Genomic DNA, 20,557 nt, shown 5'->3' on the forward strand with positions numbered 1-20,557 from the left:
TAGCTCCAAGTCATTCTCAACCTCATTATACATCATATACATATGTGTGTATGTATATATATGTATGTATAGCTGAGTTTGTGTGTATTTGTTTACCTATTGTCTCTCTCATTAGAATATAAGTTTTTTAAGGTCAGGGTGTGTCTTTATCCTCTTTTTTAAATCCCTAGTACTTATCACAGGGCCTAATATATAGTAGGTGCTTAATAAATGTTTGTTGATTTATATGGCTTACTCAAAGAGTATTCACAATTTAGTGATTTTAGGGACATTTCTAAATGATTTCCCAAATTGATAATTCATAGCACCACCAAACAGTTCTTGTTTCCCTCAAGTCCCTCCAATATTGTTATTTTCCTTTTTTGTCATCTTTGACAATATGGTGAGCATTAAGTAGAACCTTAGAGTTTCTTCAATTTTCATTTCTCCAATGTAGCTGATATTGGAAGGGAAACAGTAAACAGGTATAAAAAAAATCTTTGTACCCAGTTTCTCTGATACAGATCTTATTTCCAAGATCTACAAGAAACTGATTTAAATTTCTAAGAATAAGAGCATTCCTTAATTAACAAATGGTCAAAAATATAACAGGCATTTGTAAAGGGAAGAAATCCAAGCTATTTGTAACATTTTAAAATGCCCTAAATCATTAATACTTGAAGAAATGCAAATGAAAGTAACTCTAACTTTCTAACAAACATGCCCACAGATAAAATAAGGAGTTAAATAACCAGAATGAGGCACATAATTTTGGAATTAGTAAATATTTTGCCTGCCTTATTTTTTACAAAGATTTTATTTTCCTTTTTTTTAAATAAAGAGATGAAGAAAAAAAGTTTGTTAAATGGGAAAAAAAGAAAATAATTTCATTTATCTAGTTACTGGTTGGTTATTTTGCAATTTTTTTTATTTCTTTCTTTGAAAATTGACTTTATGACTTTTTCCCATTTGGCTATTGAAGAATAGGTCTTGTTCTTATAAATTTGAATCAATTCTTCATATATCTTAGATATGAGATCCTCATATTAGATATGAGGAAACAAATATTTTCCTTTTAATTTTAACTTTGTTGGTTTTGTTTACACAAAGCCTTTTTTTTTTAACATTATATGATCAATATAGTTCATTTTATCTTCTGTGACCTCCTAGGTCTTTCATTTGGTCATGAATTCTTCACTTCCTCATAGTTGTGAGAAGGTTTATTTGCTCTTCTCATTTCTGGAAGCCATTAGAGTTGGTCATTTGAGTTGGCATTTAATTGTTCTAGGAAGAAGCCACAATATTCTTTACATTTATACTGTTGTGGTCATTATACATATTGTTGTCTTAGCCTGAGTTACTTCATTTTGAACCAATTTAAGTATTCCCAGGCTTCTCCACTTTTTTTATATTCATCTTTTCTTACAATAGCACAATAATATTCCATTCCATTCACTACCACTTATTGCTTAGTCATTCTTCACTTGATGAATACCTACAGAGATGCTTAATTTTTTATTTTATTCTGTTTTCTCTGCCAAGAATTAAAATTAAATAAATAGCTGGAACAGAATCTAATATGATTCAACTAAAGTTTAAAAAAAGGTAGGAGTAGCAATAATAATATCATAATGTTTTTTCTTTTGCTGAAGCAATTGGGGTTAAGTGACTTGCCCAGGGTCACACACCTAGAAAGTATTAGGTGTCTGAGGACAAATTTGAACTCAAGTCCTCCTGACTTCAGGGCTGATGCTCTATCCACTGCACCACCTAGCAACACCACCTAATTCCTTCTATGAACTTTTGTACCTCTTTTTTCATTTGGACAATTCTGTTTTTTAAAGAGTTCTTTTCTTTAGTGAATTTTTGTACTAATAGTAGGAGGGGTAGAAAATGTGGTTAGGAAGAAAATTTGGAACTCAAAATTTTAAAAGAAAAAGATGTTTGAAATAAACAAATTATAAATTATATTTTTAAAAAGAATAAAAATGAGGAAACACCCCAAAATTGAAGAACCAATGAACTACTAATCCTTTATGACATGATGTCAATCCTTTTGTTAAAAGAAGAATAGATGTGCATAGATATGTCTCAAGGGAACAAAACTTTTTTTTAGGGAATATTAGACATCTCCTCTATCCCATATCCTCAAGACCTAGCCCTAAAAATAAAATGCTCTCTTCTCCAGGTACCTGCCCTTAAAGACTCTCCTGTATCATGGTGGGGGGAGGGGGGATGTAAGGAGGGAGACAGGATTTTTCATATGTTTTATCTCTGTCTTCTAGATGCTGCCTCAAAACATGCTATTCAGGGGTTTTTTGATTGTCTCCGAGCAGAAGTAGAAGAATTCGAAGTGGTTGTTAGCACTGTGAATCCAACTTTCATCAGATCCTACCACACATATACAGAGACAGGGAACTGGGAAGCTTCCATCTGGAAATGTGAGATTTCTGAGTTACACAGGGAATGGGTCAGAGTAAAAGGACAGTAGGGACAGATTCTGAAAAAAACCTCTTATCAGTGCTCCAGGCACTGTATAAATCATGACTTTTTGGAATTAACTCTTGTCTACTAAATCCACTATTTAGGATTGCAACTTCTCCACCATTCTCTATTTTTTTCTGTAACAACTGCTATATCACAGTGTCAAGTGTCAAGATCCAAAGAACATTTCCATTGGGAAGGGATCATGCCCAGAATATGTGAGTCTGAATTGGAAGATCTTGGGATGTTCCTAATTTTAATATAGGTCAAGAACTTGGAGAATGTAGAGAGAGTGAGCAATGGACAGATCAAATCTAAAACAGGGGTTCTGTGATTTTTTAAAACTATACTTTTACTTTAATATAATTCATTCCTTTTATAACCCTATGTATTTTACTTTAGGCATTTAAAAACATTTACTGAGAAGGAATCCATAAAAAGCAAATGAACTGTTAAAGGGATCCATTACAGAAAAAATAATAAGAAAGTTGAATCTGAGAAAAGTTCTGTCTAGCCTAGGTTTATGAAGTTCTTAGAAAGATTGAAGTGCTGCAAAGCCATGGATCATATCATGGGACTTAGAGCCAAAAGGAATCTGATCATCTTTTTATAAGTGAGAAAACTCTCCCAAGTTTATGAAGTTATTGCGTGGCAAAAATGGCATTCAGTCCCAGACTCTGGGTGCTCTGAATTCTGGGATGTAAATCACTGACTTGTGAATTCTCTGAAATCTGGAGACACAGAAAAGACAGGGTCTAGAGTGTTGTTGTTATTGTTGTTGTTGTTTTTTCAATTCACCAAGCATGACACTAAGATATACACCATTAATTTGAAGAGAAGTTAAAATACAATTCTGTAAACTCTCCTTTCTCTTTGATAGCCTCCCAAGCTAGAACAAGTAAGACTAAGAAATATTAGCTGGTAATGTGAATTTTTTTTTTAATGTGAAAAATGGGTGAGGCCTAGAAATCACTATTGGAGTCAGAAGACATGATTTCAAATGCTGGCTTCTAACTAATAGTTTCTACCATTGAGAACCAGAGATTCCAGATCCTAGTCCTGTTCTTGTGACTCAATTATTGTGAAAACTTGAGCAAATCACTTACACTCTGGTTTTTCAGTTCATTTTTGAAATGAGTGACTTGTGCTATATTATTTTTAAAGTCCTTTCCTACTTTTCTAACATTCTGACACTAGGTTCTCTAATACCCGAGGTTTCTGGAGAGTATTATGGAGTTGGATAAAGTCTTATTCTTTTGGTATTTTGTCAACTATTCCTACTTAAAAATCCATAATCATCTCTCTCTTTTTTTTTTTTTTTTTAACATATATGAAACTCTTCTTTCTGTTTTTGACTTCCTTGGGGCATTTGCCTATCTCTGGATCAAAAGATACAGACATTTTAGTCAGTTTTTATATATTCTCAAATTATTTTCCAGAAAAAGCTGAACTAAATCAAGTTCTATCCAGTATATCTGCCTTCCCATAACCTCTTCATCACTGACTGTTTCCATTTTTTGTCATTTGTGTCAATTTGCTGAGTGTGAGATGAAAGGTTAGAGATGATTTAATTTGCATTTTCTTATTTTTAATTATTTCTTCTCTCTCTTTGGTCTTCCAGTCTTTTTTAGAAAGTTCACCTATGGAGTTCATCCTGTGGAAATAGCTGAAGAAGTAATGAGGATAATAAGGCGGAAGAAGCAGGAGGTTTTCATAGCCAACCCCATCCCGAAGGCTGCCATCTACATTCGTACTTTTTTTCCAGAGTTCTTTTTTGCTGTGGTGGCCTGTGGGGTCAAAGAGAAATTAAATGTCCCAGAGGACAGGTAACAGGATGATGACCAAATGAGTCCTTTGCCATGATGAAAATAAACTGTTTTCCTTGAAGGATTGAGTGGTCAGTTGTGTCTCAGCACAGAAGTTTCCCTAAGCACAAAGGTAACTTCAATGTTTCTTAACCAAAGCCTAGTAGGAGGCCCTGGCTACTACAGGTAGTGATAGATTCAGCACCAGCAAAGAGACTTTGGTTCTACTTGGTTTAATTCCATAGGTTATCAAACACAGTGCTTTGGGATACCCACTTCACAGGGAAATAAGTAAATTATCCCAAATCAAGCAACAACAACAACAAAATAAATATGTGTGTGTGGGGGGGGTGTATTCACACTAAGAAAAACTTTTTAAAAACAGGCCAAATAAGTTATTAAATTCAATAGCCTAAGGTAATGATTTCTGACTAATTTGCCAATATTCCATGGTGTCTCCAATTAGCTTAAGATTTTTAATTAAGTTCTCAAAAGAAAATGTAATTTATTTTGCTTCAATTCAGAAAGCCTCCTTAAGGTTTCTATCTGGTAATTCATCCTAGAGATGGCAGAAGTTCTGAGTTCTGGAACACTATGACACAAAGCTTTGGCAGGTCTTTCCAAGCTGGAAAGCTCTAATAATGACCTGTGTTTCTGTCATCCAAGGACCAAACTGACTAAATGGAAAGAGCTATATAACTGGCCAAAGTGACCAATCAGCAAGTCAAATCAATACCCATTTATTAAACAACTACTATATTCTAGGTGCTGTACACAATACAAGCAAAAAGAAAAACTATCTTTTCCCACAAGGAACTTTAATTTTTTTTTTTTTATTTTTGTCAGATCCAAATTCTCTCCCTCTTACCTCCATCCTTTACTCTACCACCAGTGAGAAAACAAAACCTATTACAACCATACATAATAGAGCAAAAGAAATTCCTACATTGGCCATGTTCTCCCATCCCCCCCACCTCTAAAAAACAGCAACCCATAAGCATTATTCTGCTATGTTGAGTCCATCATTTCTATTTGGAAGTGGGTGGCTTGTTTCATCACAAGCATTCTAGAATTATCATTGGTTCCATTATATTGATCAGAATTCATTAAGTCATTCAAGGAGTTTACATTCTCATAGGAAGAGACTATACCTAAGAGTGAATTGAGAATTAGTAAAGGGAGTGGGGAAGAAGTACCTATGTGGAGCCACAAGGGAGAAATCAAGAACCAGAAGGGCCATGGTGGAAAGAGATCTTCCAGGGAAAACAGGCTTGGTACATGGAAAAGTTCAGAGACAAGAGCAGAACTTTGGAAAGGAGTGAAGGACTAAGTAGATATCTAGCCTGGGCATTTTCTCAAAACAAAAATTCCAGGAGGAACTGACAAATCAGAATCACTACCAGAAGATGAATTTTGTTGGCCTCAGAAATTATTTAAAAAACCCAAAACTATCAGTTATGCCATGGGAGAGAGGAGGGAGGGAAGGGATTTAGTGCTAGAAGGAATGCTAGAAATAATTTAGTCCAGTTATTTTATTTTTATTTTTATTTTATAAAGAAATTCACCTTCTGGGATAAAAAAAAAAATGATTTGTCTGAGGTCACAAAGCTAGTAAATAACACAAGTTTGATTTGGATCCAGGTCCTCTGATTCCAAATCTGTTGTTCTTTCTATGCAGCTCTAATCACAGAAGCATGCTATATCATAGATAAATTTGGCTGGGAGGACACAGGCATAGAGATCCTTCTGCATTTGGCTGATATAAATCTAGATAGATAGGTGAAATCTGGAGTCTAAGAAGAGAAAGACAAGAAAAATTATACTAATAAATATATTAATAATATATATACTAATATGGATTTAGTGAGCTCTGTTCTAGTGCAGAGGTTATTTGTTCTCTGCTATCCTTGATAATGCTTGCTTTGTGGGAAATGGTTCTGGACCCAATGATACAGAATCTAAAAAAGCTCCTAAAACTGTAATGGAACCATGCCCCTGGAGCAGGACCAGAAGTGTTGGAATCTCTACAAATAAATAAACAAGGCTCTGCACTTCATGAAGAGTATATTAAAAGCTTTGTAGACCTAGGACAAAAAGAGTCCAAAGATTAGGTATTTCCATAGCACTGCCCACTTTTATTCACTTCCTCTCTTACACTTGAATTATTTCTTCTCTTTGTAACAACACATCTACCATTCAGCTGCTAATTCTCTGAAACCTCAGTGCCACACACATTCACAGAAAGAACTATGGATTCTGAATTCAGACTGAAGCATACCATTTTCACTTTTTTTTGTTTTTCTTTTCTTTGTGGTTTTTCCCTTTTGTTCGATTTCTTCTTTCACAACATGACTGGTGTAGAAATATGTTTAACATGATCACACATGTATAATCTATATCAGATTGTTTTCTGTCTTTCAGAAAGAAGGGAGGGAAGGAAAGGAAAAAGAAAAGACTGGAACTCAAAAATATTTTTAAAAATTAATATTCAAAACCTTTATATGTAATTGGAAAATAATAAAATTCTATTCTTAAAAAAAAATTAAGAATGGGGAGAAGAGTAAGACTCAAGAATAAGTCAATGACCCAGGAATAAGGAGTGAAGAAGGAAAAAAAAGGGAATGAATAAGAAGGATTCAAAAAGAGGGATAGAGATAAGGAGAAAGAGCAGAAATCATAAAAATGGTAGGAAGATACAAGCTTGAAAAGGATTTCAAAGAGAAAAAAAAATCAAGAATGATTAAAAAAAGAAGAAGAAGAAGAAGAAGTAAGAGGGGGATAGTGGAAGAGAGGATGACCCAAGCTAAAGCTAGGGGAAAAGAAGGAAATGAAGAAAAAAGAGGAAACTCCTTACCCTCCACATCCCCCTCCCCAAAGGAAAAAAAAAAAAAAACACTGAAGATGAATAAGAATTTAAGAAGTCAGAGGAATATAATAACTTCCCAGAGGAATATAATAATAGCCAATAAGCTCAGTTCTTATTAGTAGAACTTTTTTTGCACACTGAAAAGTCTCTGTCCCCTATACAGGAATGAAGAGAATTAAGCACAAACCACAAGACTTAAAAATTTAAAAAATTAGATTCATTGTTGAGAGGTAACTAGTATACTTAAAATGCCTTGTTTCTATTGTAAGCATTCTCCATCAAAATTATCCTGATTTTTACCCAATATATCTTTACAATTATTAGGGAGATGATAAGCCAGTATGGGCATGAATCTGCAGGCCTTTTACAATTATGGATTTTATTTTATCTTTCATTGTATAATTTTGACATATGCAAGGGAAATATTTTTTGGAGGAGAGGTTTTATCATGGCATATGGCTCCATATATCACTATCAGCCACCCTTCAGAGAAGAAGCTGAAACAATCTAATCATATTTCTCCTTTAGTAGACTTTTCTTCAATCACTGGAACTTTTCCTGCATTCATTTCTCAATGGTTAGCCTACTTCTGCCCTTTATATACTCTTTTACAGTGATTCTAAACCTCTGGTTATTAAAGTAAAAAAAAAAATCTCATTCCCATCCCATCTACCTGCTCCCTTACTCCTCTCCACTGCAAGTCAAGCCGCATGATGTTCCATTCTAAACCTTCTTGTCCCTTCTGATGAAAGGTGATCTTGGGGTCCTCTTGTAATGCCTCAGTTTCCCTGAATGATTATGCCTCAGTTTCCCTGAATTATTATGCTATGTCCTGAATAAAATTATTATAGCCACCCCCACTTCCTTACCTCATTAAGCTCTGGCCACTCTCACATTTCAGTGAATCATAAAACTACAGGTGGTTTATCTCAAATGTCTGGGTATTTTTTACTATCTCTTGCCCTAGACTCACTGTCTCCTGGTCTCAGACTTCTTGACCCCCAACCTGTCAGAACTAAATTATAATCCTTTCCTGGAATTATGGCTTGCCCACAAACCCAGTTTTCTACCCCTCCCCCTTTCCTTGATTTCCCTGATAGCTGGAGCCCTATAAAAGTCTCTGGAATTAATCAATCAGTGCTGGATGCTTTAAGACAAGAGTTCTATTCACCCCACCAGGGGTAAGACCTCTTTTGGACAAAAGTCCTGTCTGACCAGCTAACTCAAATTCTCCACTATTAAAATATTAAAACCTAATCTCTGTCTTGCCTCAGTTTCTCCAGCATTATACCCTGACCTTCGGGCTTCTGTTCTAATGAGTTCTTGGTCTCTGGCTTTGGAATCTGTCTCAGGGACAGATATATCTGTCCAATATATCTGAAGACTACCCTTAATTCATCTAGAGATTACTTCCTAACCTTACCCTCAAGTCACAGAATTAACATATCTGAGTGAAAGCTATGTAAGTGTATCTTTGTTGGATTCTCTTAGAATTCAGTCCACTCAGTAATGACATCACATTGCTTTTAATTAACTTTGCCCCTTGACTAGGAGGATGGGTTTCAAGCTTGCAAATTCTTTTGACACCTCATGACACTGGTCTGGGACTTTTGGGGTCCCCCCTTCTCAACCTCAACACTTACACTATGTGCTCTACAATAACTAATTCATGATTTAATAACTTCCTATTATCTAAATTTCCTTCATCTTTAATCACTTATTGAGAATTGTCTTTTTCCTGATACTTCCCTGCTTTCTTGGCCATTCTTACCAGTATTCATTGTAGTTTCACTCAAACTCCTAGATTCACTGTCATAGAAGTGAGGAAAAAGAGGAAAGGGGTTGGGATATTCTTTGCTTCCAACCATCACTTCTAGACTCTCTTCTAGTCACTCTGTAATTTTTCTTTTGAGGTTCATGCTGCCAAATCAATCCAGATTCTAGCTATTATTTGTCAACCCTTCCTCAATGAGTCCAAAGCATGGTTATGGCTCACAGTCTACCCATCTCAACTTTTGCCCTCATACTAAAGGACCTCAACATACATATTAAATTAGATGGAAATTTCAAATCAACCTTGCCTCCAGCAAGCAGTCACACTCTAGAACTGCAATTCTAAGGTGAAGCTCTGAAAGAAGGTTGGGCCTGACTTTAGGAAGCTTCCTAATCAAAAGAAAGCATGAATTAAAAACAAACAAAATCAAATCTAAATGGATACTAAGTAGAGACATCCCAAACAATGATCAAAGAAATAATAGTTATTGTAGAAAAATTGAGCAACAAGGAGGTTATATTTATGGATTGCAGTTTTTAGAGGAGAATTTGCATTTCTTAATACATATCTTAGCAAAATACAAAAGGAGAAAAAATTATGAATCAAGGGTATGAAATTTTTTTAAAAATTAGAAAATCAATAATTCTAAAACACATCTTGAAAATTAGAGAATAGATAAAATCTGAAAACAAAAACATAGTTTTTAAAAATGCATTTAAAAAAAGAATGGCTTATTATTTCACTCTTTTTATATTCATAGCATAAAGATACCATTGATAGTGAGAAATATGTAATGTTCTGTTATCAATGCTTTTTTGCAATTTCATGAGCTTTTAACTGAACAATGTAGAGTTATACACACATACATACAAATATAGATAATATTATTGTTTCATTTTCTATGGTGCTTTTTAAATGTAGCTGTGTTGATGTAACAAACATTTTTATTGTCTAATCTGAAATAATAATTGCAAATTCTGATTTTTTTGAAGTTGGTTAAGCATTTTGGCTCAATCCTTATTTCCATACTGTTTGTGCCTAGATGTTTTAAATGTATGCAACAAACTGTCAAAAAATGATTCAAATGTAGGATTATAATTAATATTATATTAATATTTGGGGATATAGTAGAATGGCAAAAACACTGATTTCCTGAGATCAGAAGACTTGGTTTAAAATCCCATCTCTGATACTATCCATGATCTTGGCCAAGTCACATAATCCCTTTTGGCCTCATTTTCCTCATTTGTAAAATGAGGAGATTGTACTACATGACTTTTCTGTCTCTTCTAGCTATAAAATCTATGCTCCTATGATCAGACAGATTATAATAATTTTATGCAGAAGTTTATCATTAAATTAGTAATCATAAGAAGGAGACCAAAGAGCTTTGGTCAGCAAAAATTTTACTTAGTAAATGGAGAGAAATGATAGTCAAAGGAATACTGATTTAGAAAATAAACTCATTTGTAAAATCTTTCAAAGAACAATAATGCATGATTATTGGCAGCACTGCCTCATAAAACAGGAATACAAGGTAAAATTAGACTGAAGAAAGTTTAACAAGAGATGCAAGTAAACAAAGTTATCCTGAGAACATATAAGGAATATGGGAAGAAACACAAAGATTTGCAAAGGTTTTTATAACAAATGTTTTTAACCATCAATAAAAGTAAGGTCACTACACCTTGATTCTATCATCACATTCTGGATGCTCTTATAGAGGAGAGAGAGATATAATTGAAGAGATCAAAGATGAGAAAATCAAACCAAGTTAGATTAGACCAACTTAACCAAGAATGATTCCAATTTTAAGGGTGAAATAACTGGGTGGAATAGTAGTAGAAAGGAAAGAATGAACAAAAGAACAAAGGAATGAGGGAACAAAGGTAGGAAGGAAGAAGATAGGAACAAACAAAGGAAGGAAAAAAGTAGAGGAAAACACTAAAGAAAGAGGGAAGAGAATATCATGGGCTTGATGAGCATATTAGTAGAAAGAATGCAGTCTTTCAAAATTGATATTTTATGTTATGGATTATTGCTCTATAAGAAACGATCAGCAGGATGATTTCAGAGAGTCCTGGAGAGACTTACGTGAACTGATGATAAGTGAAATGAGCAGACTTGAAACATATTATAACAGAGATAATCTCTTTTTTTTTCTTTTTCTTTTGCTAACTGTGTTAGTTTTTATATGCCTGGATGACTAGTGACTCCTTCCTACAGAAAGGAAAAAGTCATTCCTTCTAAAGACCAACTAATTCATTTTTTTTAATTTAATAGAATAAAACAAGCATTTCTATAGTACAATTTTTAAAAAGATGATTGCAGTATCTTGTTATCAATAAATTTCCAATTATCTTGTAAATAATTTATTTGAACATAGTTGTTTCCATGTTGTCTCCCCTGTTAGATTGTAACTTCCTTGAGAGCAGGAATTGTTTTTCATCTTTCTTTGTTTCCCCTGTACTTTATACAGTGCCTGGAACATAGAAGACATTTAATAAATGTTTACCAACTGACTAATGACACTCAAATAATAAATTTCAAGGGGGCAGAAAATGGAAAGTGATTTGCTTGTCAAAGTTATAAAGAAGTTCTATTATAGAGTTTGAATTGGAGAGGGATTTCCTGTGAACAGAAAGCTCTGCCAAATGCTCTTGTTTGTAGATGACATCATGTTAGTTGTAACAAGTCCTGACAACCTACAGACACACCTCAAAGGGATGTATACCAGGGATGAATTGGAGCCAGCTCAAACTGGCAGGAGAGCCAGGTTTTTTTTTTTTTTTTCAACAAGTTCATTTATATCTTTAAAATTAGCAAATACTAAAAATCAAAGTTTGATTCGTTGTTCAGTTGATTTTCTAGATTAGAGATCAAATTATGGTTTGAGGTCCAAATTTGGGAAATGCTTGTTTTTTTGTACAGTCTTCAAGCTAAAAATGATTTTTACATTTTTTAAATAAAATTACTCACAGGCTCTGACCCCTAGCCAACACTTGTGAAAATGATAGAGAAAAAATGTTAAAAATTTAAATTAAACTAAAAAATATATTATGCATACTTTTTCTCCCAGAGATCCAATTGTTGAACATATATGACATTATTGTCTGTAACCCACTCAAGAGAGTTTAGTCTAAATTATCTATATAGAAAAAAATAAAGCTGATGAAGAATGATTATTGATAAAATCATGATACAGGCTTAGATCAGTAAACCATAGAGCTAATTCATTAATATATAAACTTTGGTGATACACTTCAAATGGAGAATAAGTTAGGCTGAGAATTAAAAGAGAAAAAGAGTAAATTTTCTTTAGGAAATTGTAAAACTTCTTTAATAGCTACCAACTTCTTCGAAAAATTGATATGCTATTTTCAACCCAATATCTTACTAGTATTGCACAACTATAGACCATAGAACACTATAGTTTTCCATCCTCACCACAAATAATGGAAAGGTGCTTGGGAGAGCATATTATAATAAATGACAAATAAGGAACTTCAAAGAAAAACAAGGGTAAAAGATTTCACTAGGAAAATGTGTAATCAGAAAAGATAAGTTAGTTATGTGACAAAAGTAAGAGAAACCAAGGAGACAGCCGGAGTAATCTGCTGTCATATACCTGATGTAAGTAAAAAGCAAGAAAGACTTCCACCATCTTGAACGCCCTGTAGCAAAGAAGACATGAAGAAGAGCTGCACACGATGAGCAGATATTGATGGATTTTAAACTTCATTATTGGAGAGAACATCCAAATAGATGAAATCATAGATCCATTTAAATATTAAATAATTGAGTGTTAAATATACAAACATACATGCAAATAACTATACACAGATAACTACAGAATGAGAATAAGGAAATAGGTGGCACACTATGGACTCAACACTGGATTGATTTCCTCTGATAAAAATATACATTCCTGACACTGAAAGGAAAATGTCATCCTACTTCACAGGTAGGTCTATGGCACATGAGAATAGAGTGGTTATAAATTAGGATAGCCAAAAAGAAATAGATTTTCTTATTTGTTTATATAATATGTTGGTGTTATAGAAAAAACACTACATTTGGCATCAAGTGACTCATGTGACTCTAGGCAAATAATTAACCCCTCAAGAAATCAGTTTTCTCTTCAGTAAAAGGACTAGATCTGGTGATCTTTAAGATTGCTTTAAAACTTTCTCATTTTCATCTTTATAAACCCTCAGGATGACTCATTTTCATTCCATTCCAGAAAGAAAATCTTTCTGTTAATTTTTTTCTTTGTCTAAGCCTGGAAGGGGTTTATTGAAGTTCAAAACAAATATTATTAGATAGTTTCCCCTGTATCTTGAATGAATTTTCCTTTTATTACTTAGAGTTAAACAGGGGGAAAAAATTCTCCTAAACATTTCGATTTTTACTACTACCTTGTCTGAAATAATAATTGATATTCATGCTTCTTTTCTTTTTCAGCTGAAAAATAACAGATTTCATTCTAACCCATTTCTGAAATCAGTGTGAATCTTTAGTTTTCAAGTATAGTACTTGAGAACAACATGCTTCTGCTTTATAATTCATTCTGTTATAATACTCCATTTTTAGAATGAGATTGCCCCAATCACATTCATGTTCTGTTGTTAGTTTTATTTTTCTTTATCATACCTTATTATAAATTTTCTCCCTTTTGTTCCTCACCCCCATTTCCCCATTAGGAAAAAGAAAATAGGAATAGAAAAGGAATAAAATTAGCAATAGGTACTTGGAACTTTCCAAAACCTAATTTTCTCCCTTCTCCCTCTTTACCTCACTCGAACTTAGATCTCTATAGATTGACCTTTCTATCTCTGTTAATTCTCAACTTTGTAATCAACTCTCCAGAGTTAAAGTTCATTTTGTGACTTTTCCCATCCCAACTGTATCCCCTCTTTCAAACCCTCTGTTTGCTCTCTTGTTTATTATATAATATTTCTCTGCTATTATATTTCTACTTTCTCTCCACTCCAACTTTTGCCCAGCTAAAATAAGAATGAAGTTCATGTGATACCCATTTTTCTTACTCCATGGTTATACAGTCTTCTGTCATGTGATAATCTTAAGTCAATTGTTCCTCTTTATTCCTTCTTTGTATATTTCTTCCCTTCTTTTCTTCTCTCTCTCTCTTTCTTTCTCTCTCTCTCTCTTCTCTCTCTCTCTCTCTCTCTCTCTCTCTCTCTCTCTCTCTCTCTCAAAAAAAGGGGGGAGAGAGTTCTGAGTTTATGCTTTTATACTTTTTTGATATTTGCATGTCTTGAGATTCTAAGGGGAAAACAATTGTCTCCTTTCCCCTCTTCTGATGTAAGTATTCAAACTTCTTTACATTTCAAGCTTTCTCTTTCCCTGGTATTTTCATTCTACCCTGTCAACTTTCCTCAATAAGAAAGCTTAAGAGTCATTAATTCTATGAAAGATCCATTTTTTTCTCTAATAGCCAAGTCAACAAGCATTTATTAAATGCCTACCATGTGTCAGGTACTGTATGGAGTATTTGGATATACAAAGAAAAGCAAAAACAATCCCTACCCTCAACAAGCTTACAATCTAATGGGGAGAGACAATAAACAACTTTGTACAATCCTCTGTGTATGTGTATATACACATACATATGTACATATGCATGTTTATATACATAAAATAAATTGGAAATTATCTCACAGAAAAAGCACTAGTAGCAAGGAGAACTGGGAAAAAACTTCTTGCTAAAGGTAGAATTTTAGCTGAGATTTGAAGGAAACCAAGAAGCAGAGATAAAAAGAGAGAGAATTCCAGGCATGGAACCATAACCACAAAGAGGCCTGAAAGATCATCAGGGATCTGATGAAGATAATTACAAAGTTGAACATCAACTGCAATAGGAATTCAGCATGAAGGAGCTGGGACTAGTAGACAAAAAGGACCATTAGTTGGTCATGGACTATCCCTATCTACTAGATAGACATCAGTTTTGACCAGGGAGTCATAGTTAGTGCCTTCCACAATTGCCAGCTTCCTGGATTAAACTGTCAGTATGCGCCTAACAGATAAGTCACATACCTACATCAATCATATTTTTTCCTCTTTGAGTTCCTGGCCACTCTATGCCCTTCTGAGCCTTCTGCTCCTACAATGAATCTGTGAGGGTCCCAACAAATTGCTGGATGAGAACAAAATATAATCTCAAAAATTATGTGAAATAGAGGAACTAACTTTCCTAATCTTGGTATTATTTTTTTTCTCCCAATTATTCTTTTTCAATCTGAATCTAGGCCAAATCAATCCTAAAATTAATTCTTTGTTGTGTAACCAGATTTTGTAATGTACAGAAGATTTTAGAGAAATCACCTCAACCTCCTGAAATTCAAGTTCTAAAAGAGCCTTTTGTTTCAAATTTTAGAATGTGTTCCAAAGGCAACTAGGCATGTAGGGAATGGGAATTCAAATCCTTACTCAGATAATTACCAGGTGTAACTCTAAACAAATCTTTGGCTGATTTAGTTCCCTCTAAAAATGGGGATAATAACTATAAAATATAATAAAATGGGGATAATAACTCTTACCTCTCAAGGCTGTTGTAAGGACAGAATAAGATATTTGTGAAGTATTTTACAAATCTTAAAGTGTTACATAAATGCTAGTTGTTGTTGTTACTATTCTATCACAAAGAAGCATGTTATGTTGGTTGTTGTTCAGGAGTGTCCCGCTCTATATAACCCCATGGATTTTGTCCAGTAAGTTTGCTTGGCAAAGTTGCCAGAGTGATTTGCCATTTCTTTTTCCACTGTACCCTCATTTTACAAATGAGGAACTGAGGCAAATGAGGATTAACTCACTTGCCCAAGGTCACACAGCTACTGAGATTGAATTTGAACTCAATCTGTCTTCCTGTCCTCCACATACTGTACCATATCACTGCTCCAATTTATGTTTCAATAGATTGTTAATTCAGTTTCAAGGATCCCAATAAAAATCTATTCTGACCATTTTCCAACTTTCCATTCCTCAGTGTCTCATAACCTACATTCTTGTATGATCCATTAGAATTCACTTCTCTGAAAGCATAATGTATATACTAAAATTCTGGGGGGATTATCTACCTTGAGCACACTTTCCACTCACAATGTTAACAGGGCTTTGGAATTATCTCATGCTTCAAGGTAAAAGCTTCTCAGAAGAAAGACAATTATCTGAGTAAGAAGAAAATAAGTACCAGAATAACCCCGTCTCAGGTGCTGACTAGCCCTGTTAGCAGCGATTGAAACAGATTGGGATCGGCCTTAGAAAAGTACATAAAAACATATTCATTAAATCAAATCAAATTAAATCAAATTAGATCAAATGCATCTAACAAGAGTAACTGGAATGAATCTGGAGAGATAAAAAGATTGGTGAAACTTTCAAAGAAGAAGCCAAATGTTTCTATTGATTATTTTGCTCACTTTAAAATCTATGTTTCATTCAGAACTTGGGAGGCCTTGACCTTTGTTCTAAACACATACTTTTATTCTAAAGTTTTTAAATTTTGTGATTTAAAAAAATTAGCCAACATAAATCTGAAGTATTTGTTATATTCTGCTTATTGTTCATGTATTTAGATGAAAAGGAAAAAAAACATTCCCTGATTTAGAGACAGAAATATTTAGTCCGGACATGGAAACAGTAAGTTGGGGGTGGAGTCATTAGGGAAAAGTAGGGAGATTGATAAGGACTTTTATAAATCTGAAGAAAAAAAATCAAGATTCAGATGTCTATAGTTTTTTTAAAAATGCATAAATAAAAGACCTAATCTGGAAACAAGCTTAGGCATGTGGCATTCTTTCCTTCTCAGGGAAAGCAGAGAACATTAGATTTGAAAAGAAAATGCCTCTGAAAGGGATGGAGAATGAGTTTCTAAGAAAACTCCACCCATATGAAGGGATCAAATTCCCTGGGCATGCTCAGATGGGCTCTCTCGTAATCGGCTCAACCTGACTTGTTCCACAGCACCACCTGGTGCATTAAATTACCCTCAAAATGTTACAATGGTCTGTTTGGCAAGGGCTGTCATTACCCCTAAGATTTATAGACCCCCATTTCTTGTGAGATAAGAGATTTAGCTTCAAACCAAATAACAACAGTACACTATGGTTATGCCAACTGATTCACAAATGAAATTCTGTCCTCAAGTTCCTCTGGTCCAAACTGTCTTTGATTTTTCATAGCACTGGAATTTAATTGTTGTTTTTAATGACAATAGATACTGCTGAGCTATTTAAATAAAAGCATATACCTTTAAAAAGTAGTATAAAGTGATCTTTAGAACAATCTATGAAAATATTAAACTAACTGATCCTTGAAAGATTTACTAATGAGTAATCAGGTTACCTTTTCTACAAGACAGTCTTTGAAACCTAATGAGCTGAAAAAATTTTCAATTTTTAGTCAATCTGGTAATGAGTCTCTCAAAATTGAGTCAATATGGTCTTCAGATAATAGATATACATTTTATGGCTGGGTACATCATAATATCTAATACTTATGCAGGACCTTGGAATTTATGATCCTTTACATATTTTCTCCCATTAAAGTGTTATGATTATCACCATTATACAGTTTCAAATCTTGACTATAAGGTCAGCATTAGATTCACATGCCACTTTGTTTTTCTTTTCCAAAAAAAAGCTCCCTTTAAAGCTTTGCTTTAAAAAACCCAAAATTGGCCCCCAACTATGATAAGGAATCAGAATAGGACTTCATCGGTGGTAAATGTTAAACATATATACATATAAAAGGACTATTGAGGGGAAGGAAGAGCTATAGGGGGAGGGGAAATTATATAGGAATGAATATATAAGCCCAGGGAAAGACTTAAGAACTTTTTTATATAATGCAAACCAATTGGAATAGAGGTCTGGGATCTTCTCACCCCTCCAGAAGAAAGATCTTCCTCCAGAAGAATAGAATAATGTATTTAGAACTTGGTTTCCTGGTAAATGGCTGTATGTGAGGTGCTGAGATTCAAGGGAAAAGCAGTGGCTTGCCAGAGATCACAGAGCTTCTAATTGACCAAACTGAAACTTTAGCCTCATTCTCCCGATTCTTAATACAATGCTGTTTTCAATTAGTCATATCCAGCATCAACATCAAAGCAATGGATTGTGATGACATTGAGGAATTCCTATGGGTATTTTAGGAGGGATACTGATAAATAGAAAACCCTCCAAAGGAGGATAGCCAGGCTGGTGAAAGAAATTGGTTCTGGGGATTGAATGGAGAAAAGATTTGGGAGAGATATAGCAAATATCTTTTACTTTTCAGGACAAAGGAATTACTCTGAAATGCTTCAGAGGGCAAAAACAAAAGCAGTACAATTTTAACCACTGGGTGGCAGTGCTAGCCTTTTTCTCATGGGACAATTCTGATTGAGGTTTTAATGCAAGGGATCTTTCAGGAGACTCTCCTTGCTGATTGATAGGCTTCCCAAAGAGAATGCATGAAGAGAAAAAGAACCCATGGTGAGACTTTTAATATTACTGAGCTCAAGAATTAAATAGGGGCTTTCCTTCCCCTTTCCCCTACAAAGATGCCCCTAGGGATTCAGAAACCATTGACCAGCACGAAATGGCATGTACTTAATCCAAAGTGGAACTGAGTATGTAACAGCCAACAATGATTCTCACCAGCAGCAGAGTGGCCTTGGTGGCTGGTCTCAGGAGAGGCTCTGAGGAAAAGGCTGGTATTTTGAATGTGCAGGACTCATTAGTGGGGTTAGAGTTTGAACAAAGAGTATCTGCAAGAAAAACATCAGGTGTTGGAGCTCAGAATAGGTGAGAGAGTAGAATGTGAGCCTCACATAACAAGACAACTACAAAGGAAAAAATCGAAATAAAGAGAACATCAAAAAAATCAAAATTTAAAATGAACGTGGGCCAGTCATGTGGTAAGACATGTATTTTGAAGAATACAACTTTATAAAAGAAATGTGTTATTGATGCTGTTTGAGTGGTCTAGATTCCTGGTGGTCTAGAGGTTAGTGGCTATAAGAGTTATTAAGAATCCCCTTTAAATAGACCGCAGGTTTTAGGAGTGAAAGAATTCACTCATTCCCGAATATTAGTTGCAAAATGAAAGTTTGTTAGATAGAAATCAGTTTACCCAGAGACTGACTTCTATAGTGGCAGATCTATCTGCCCCTATAGAAATGGAGTTTTGCACTGAGAATGTAGTTCTCAGTGGACAGAAAGTCCTGGCAGCTGAGTGAGCTACTGAGGTCTGTAATGGACTGAGGCTTGAGTTGATGCACTGAGGTCCCAAGTACATGAGCCTAAATAGTAATTGGACTATACTCTATTAATATACATGATTGGATAAAGAATGATCCCTGCCCACTCTCTGTGAAAGTCCTGATGTGTTGTATAGGAAATGACGATTTTGGTGGGTGAAGGCAGAGAAAGGAACAGGAAGAGAAGCTGGGAGAGATTGGGCCTGGGTCCTTTGTCCTAGCTGCTGGTCGTGTGGCTGCTGGTCTAGCTAGCTTCTTGACTCAGCTGCACACATTGCTATCGCTGATTCTCTTCCACCTCCAATCCTTCTTCACTGAGAATAAAGACTAACGATTTTCCCCTAACCTGAACTCCGGACTCCTACTGATTTTAAAAATACATGGTCTTCACAGAGGTCCATCTGCAAAGACTTTAGTTGATGGACACTTATTATATTGGGTGTCTTAGTGGGGGTTGGGAAAACAGAACAGATCGGAACCAGTTGGGGTTGGATGTCCCAAGCAAGTCAGAATGGGGGCTGGGACAAGCCTGGATCTCCTATTGGAATTCAAAGGGATGCTTTTATACCAGGATTTATAATTGAATCAAAGGCTCTGGCATCCTGGAAAGACAACTTGTCTGGGGAGAATGTGCCTCAGCCAGGAGAGGCTGGGAATCTGAAAGGAATCACAGATCAATAGGAAATAGTTTCTTAAAGGGACCACAACCTGCTTCACTATAACTGTTTTAACTACACTGATTTACTTTATTTATACAAAACATGAGAGGACATAGTTTGCTGGACCTGGAATCAAGAGCAACTGAGTACAAATTCAGCCTTAGATACTTACTAGCAGTGTGACCTTAGGCTAGTCATTTAACCACTATTTGCCTCAGTTTCCTCATCTGTAAAATGGGGATAAACACTTACCTTTCAGAATTGTTGTGAGGACAAAAATAAATATGTACAAATATATGTATAATCTTAACACAAAGCCTAGCACATTTGCTATACAAATGTTAACAACTAAAAGTAGTAGTAGTAGTAGTAATTATCTGTTTTCTCCTCAATGATCCTTTTCTATTCCTTGTTTTGTTATGAATTCTTTTATCCAGAGTTGCAAAAGGTGTTGGTTTTTGATTCACTATTGTGTTTTGTAAGTTATCTTTTCTATGTCATTCATATAGCTATTTGTGGCTTATTGTGGTATACGATGTAAGATGTTAGGTTAAACAATTTCTGCCAGTCTCAAATGACATCTTCCAAGCAGGTTTTGTTGTCTCCTTAGTTGGGGTCTTTGGGTTTATTGATCAATATGCTACTTTTTTTTTTTTTATTTGATTCTGTATGTTATGAACATAACTTTTCCACTGATTGATTTTTCTTTTATTTAATATCAAATAG

At 34.6% G+C, this 20,557-nt stretch overlaps 1 protein-coding gene across 2 annotated transcripts in view; it reads left to right on the forward strand.

The window, feature by feature from the left end:
* Positions 1-4,367, forward strand: part of DHRS7C (dehydrogenase/reductase 7C) — a 31,286-nt gene extending 26,919 nt beyond the window's left edge. For both annotated transcript variants that reach the window (XM_003770494.4, XM_031965547.1), the window contains exons 6-7: positions 2,265-2,420; positions 4,085-4,367. In XM_003770494.4, the coding sequence (XP_003770542.2) occupies positions 2,265-2,420; positions 4,085-4,293 (365 nt within the window). In that variant the 3' untranslated portion in view covers positions 4,294-4,367. The remainder of the gene's footprint in view (positions 1-2,264; positions 2,421-4,084) is intronic.
* Positions 4,368-20,557: the final 16,190 nt, after the last annotated feature.

Source organism: Sarcophilus harrisii, chromosome 4 (assembly GCF_902635505.1).
Source record: "Sarcophilus harrisii chromosome 4, mSarHar1.11, whole genome shotgun sequence".
Lineage (NCBI taxonomy): Eukaryota > Metazoa > Chordata > Mammalia > Dasyuromorphia > Dasyuridae > Sarcophilus > Sarcophilus harrisii.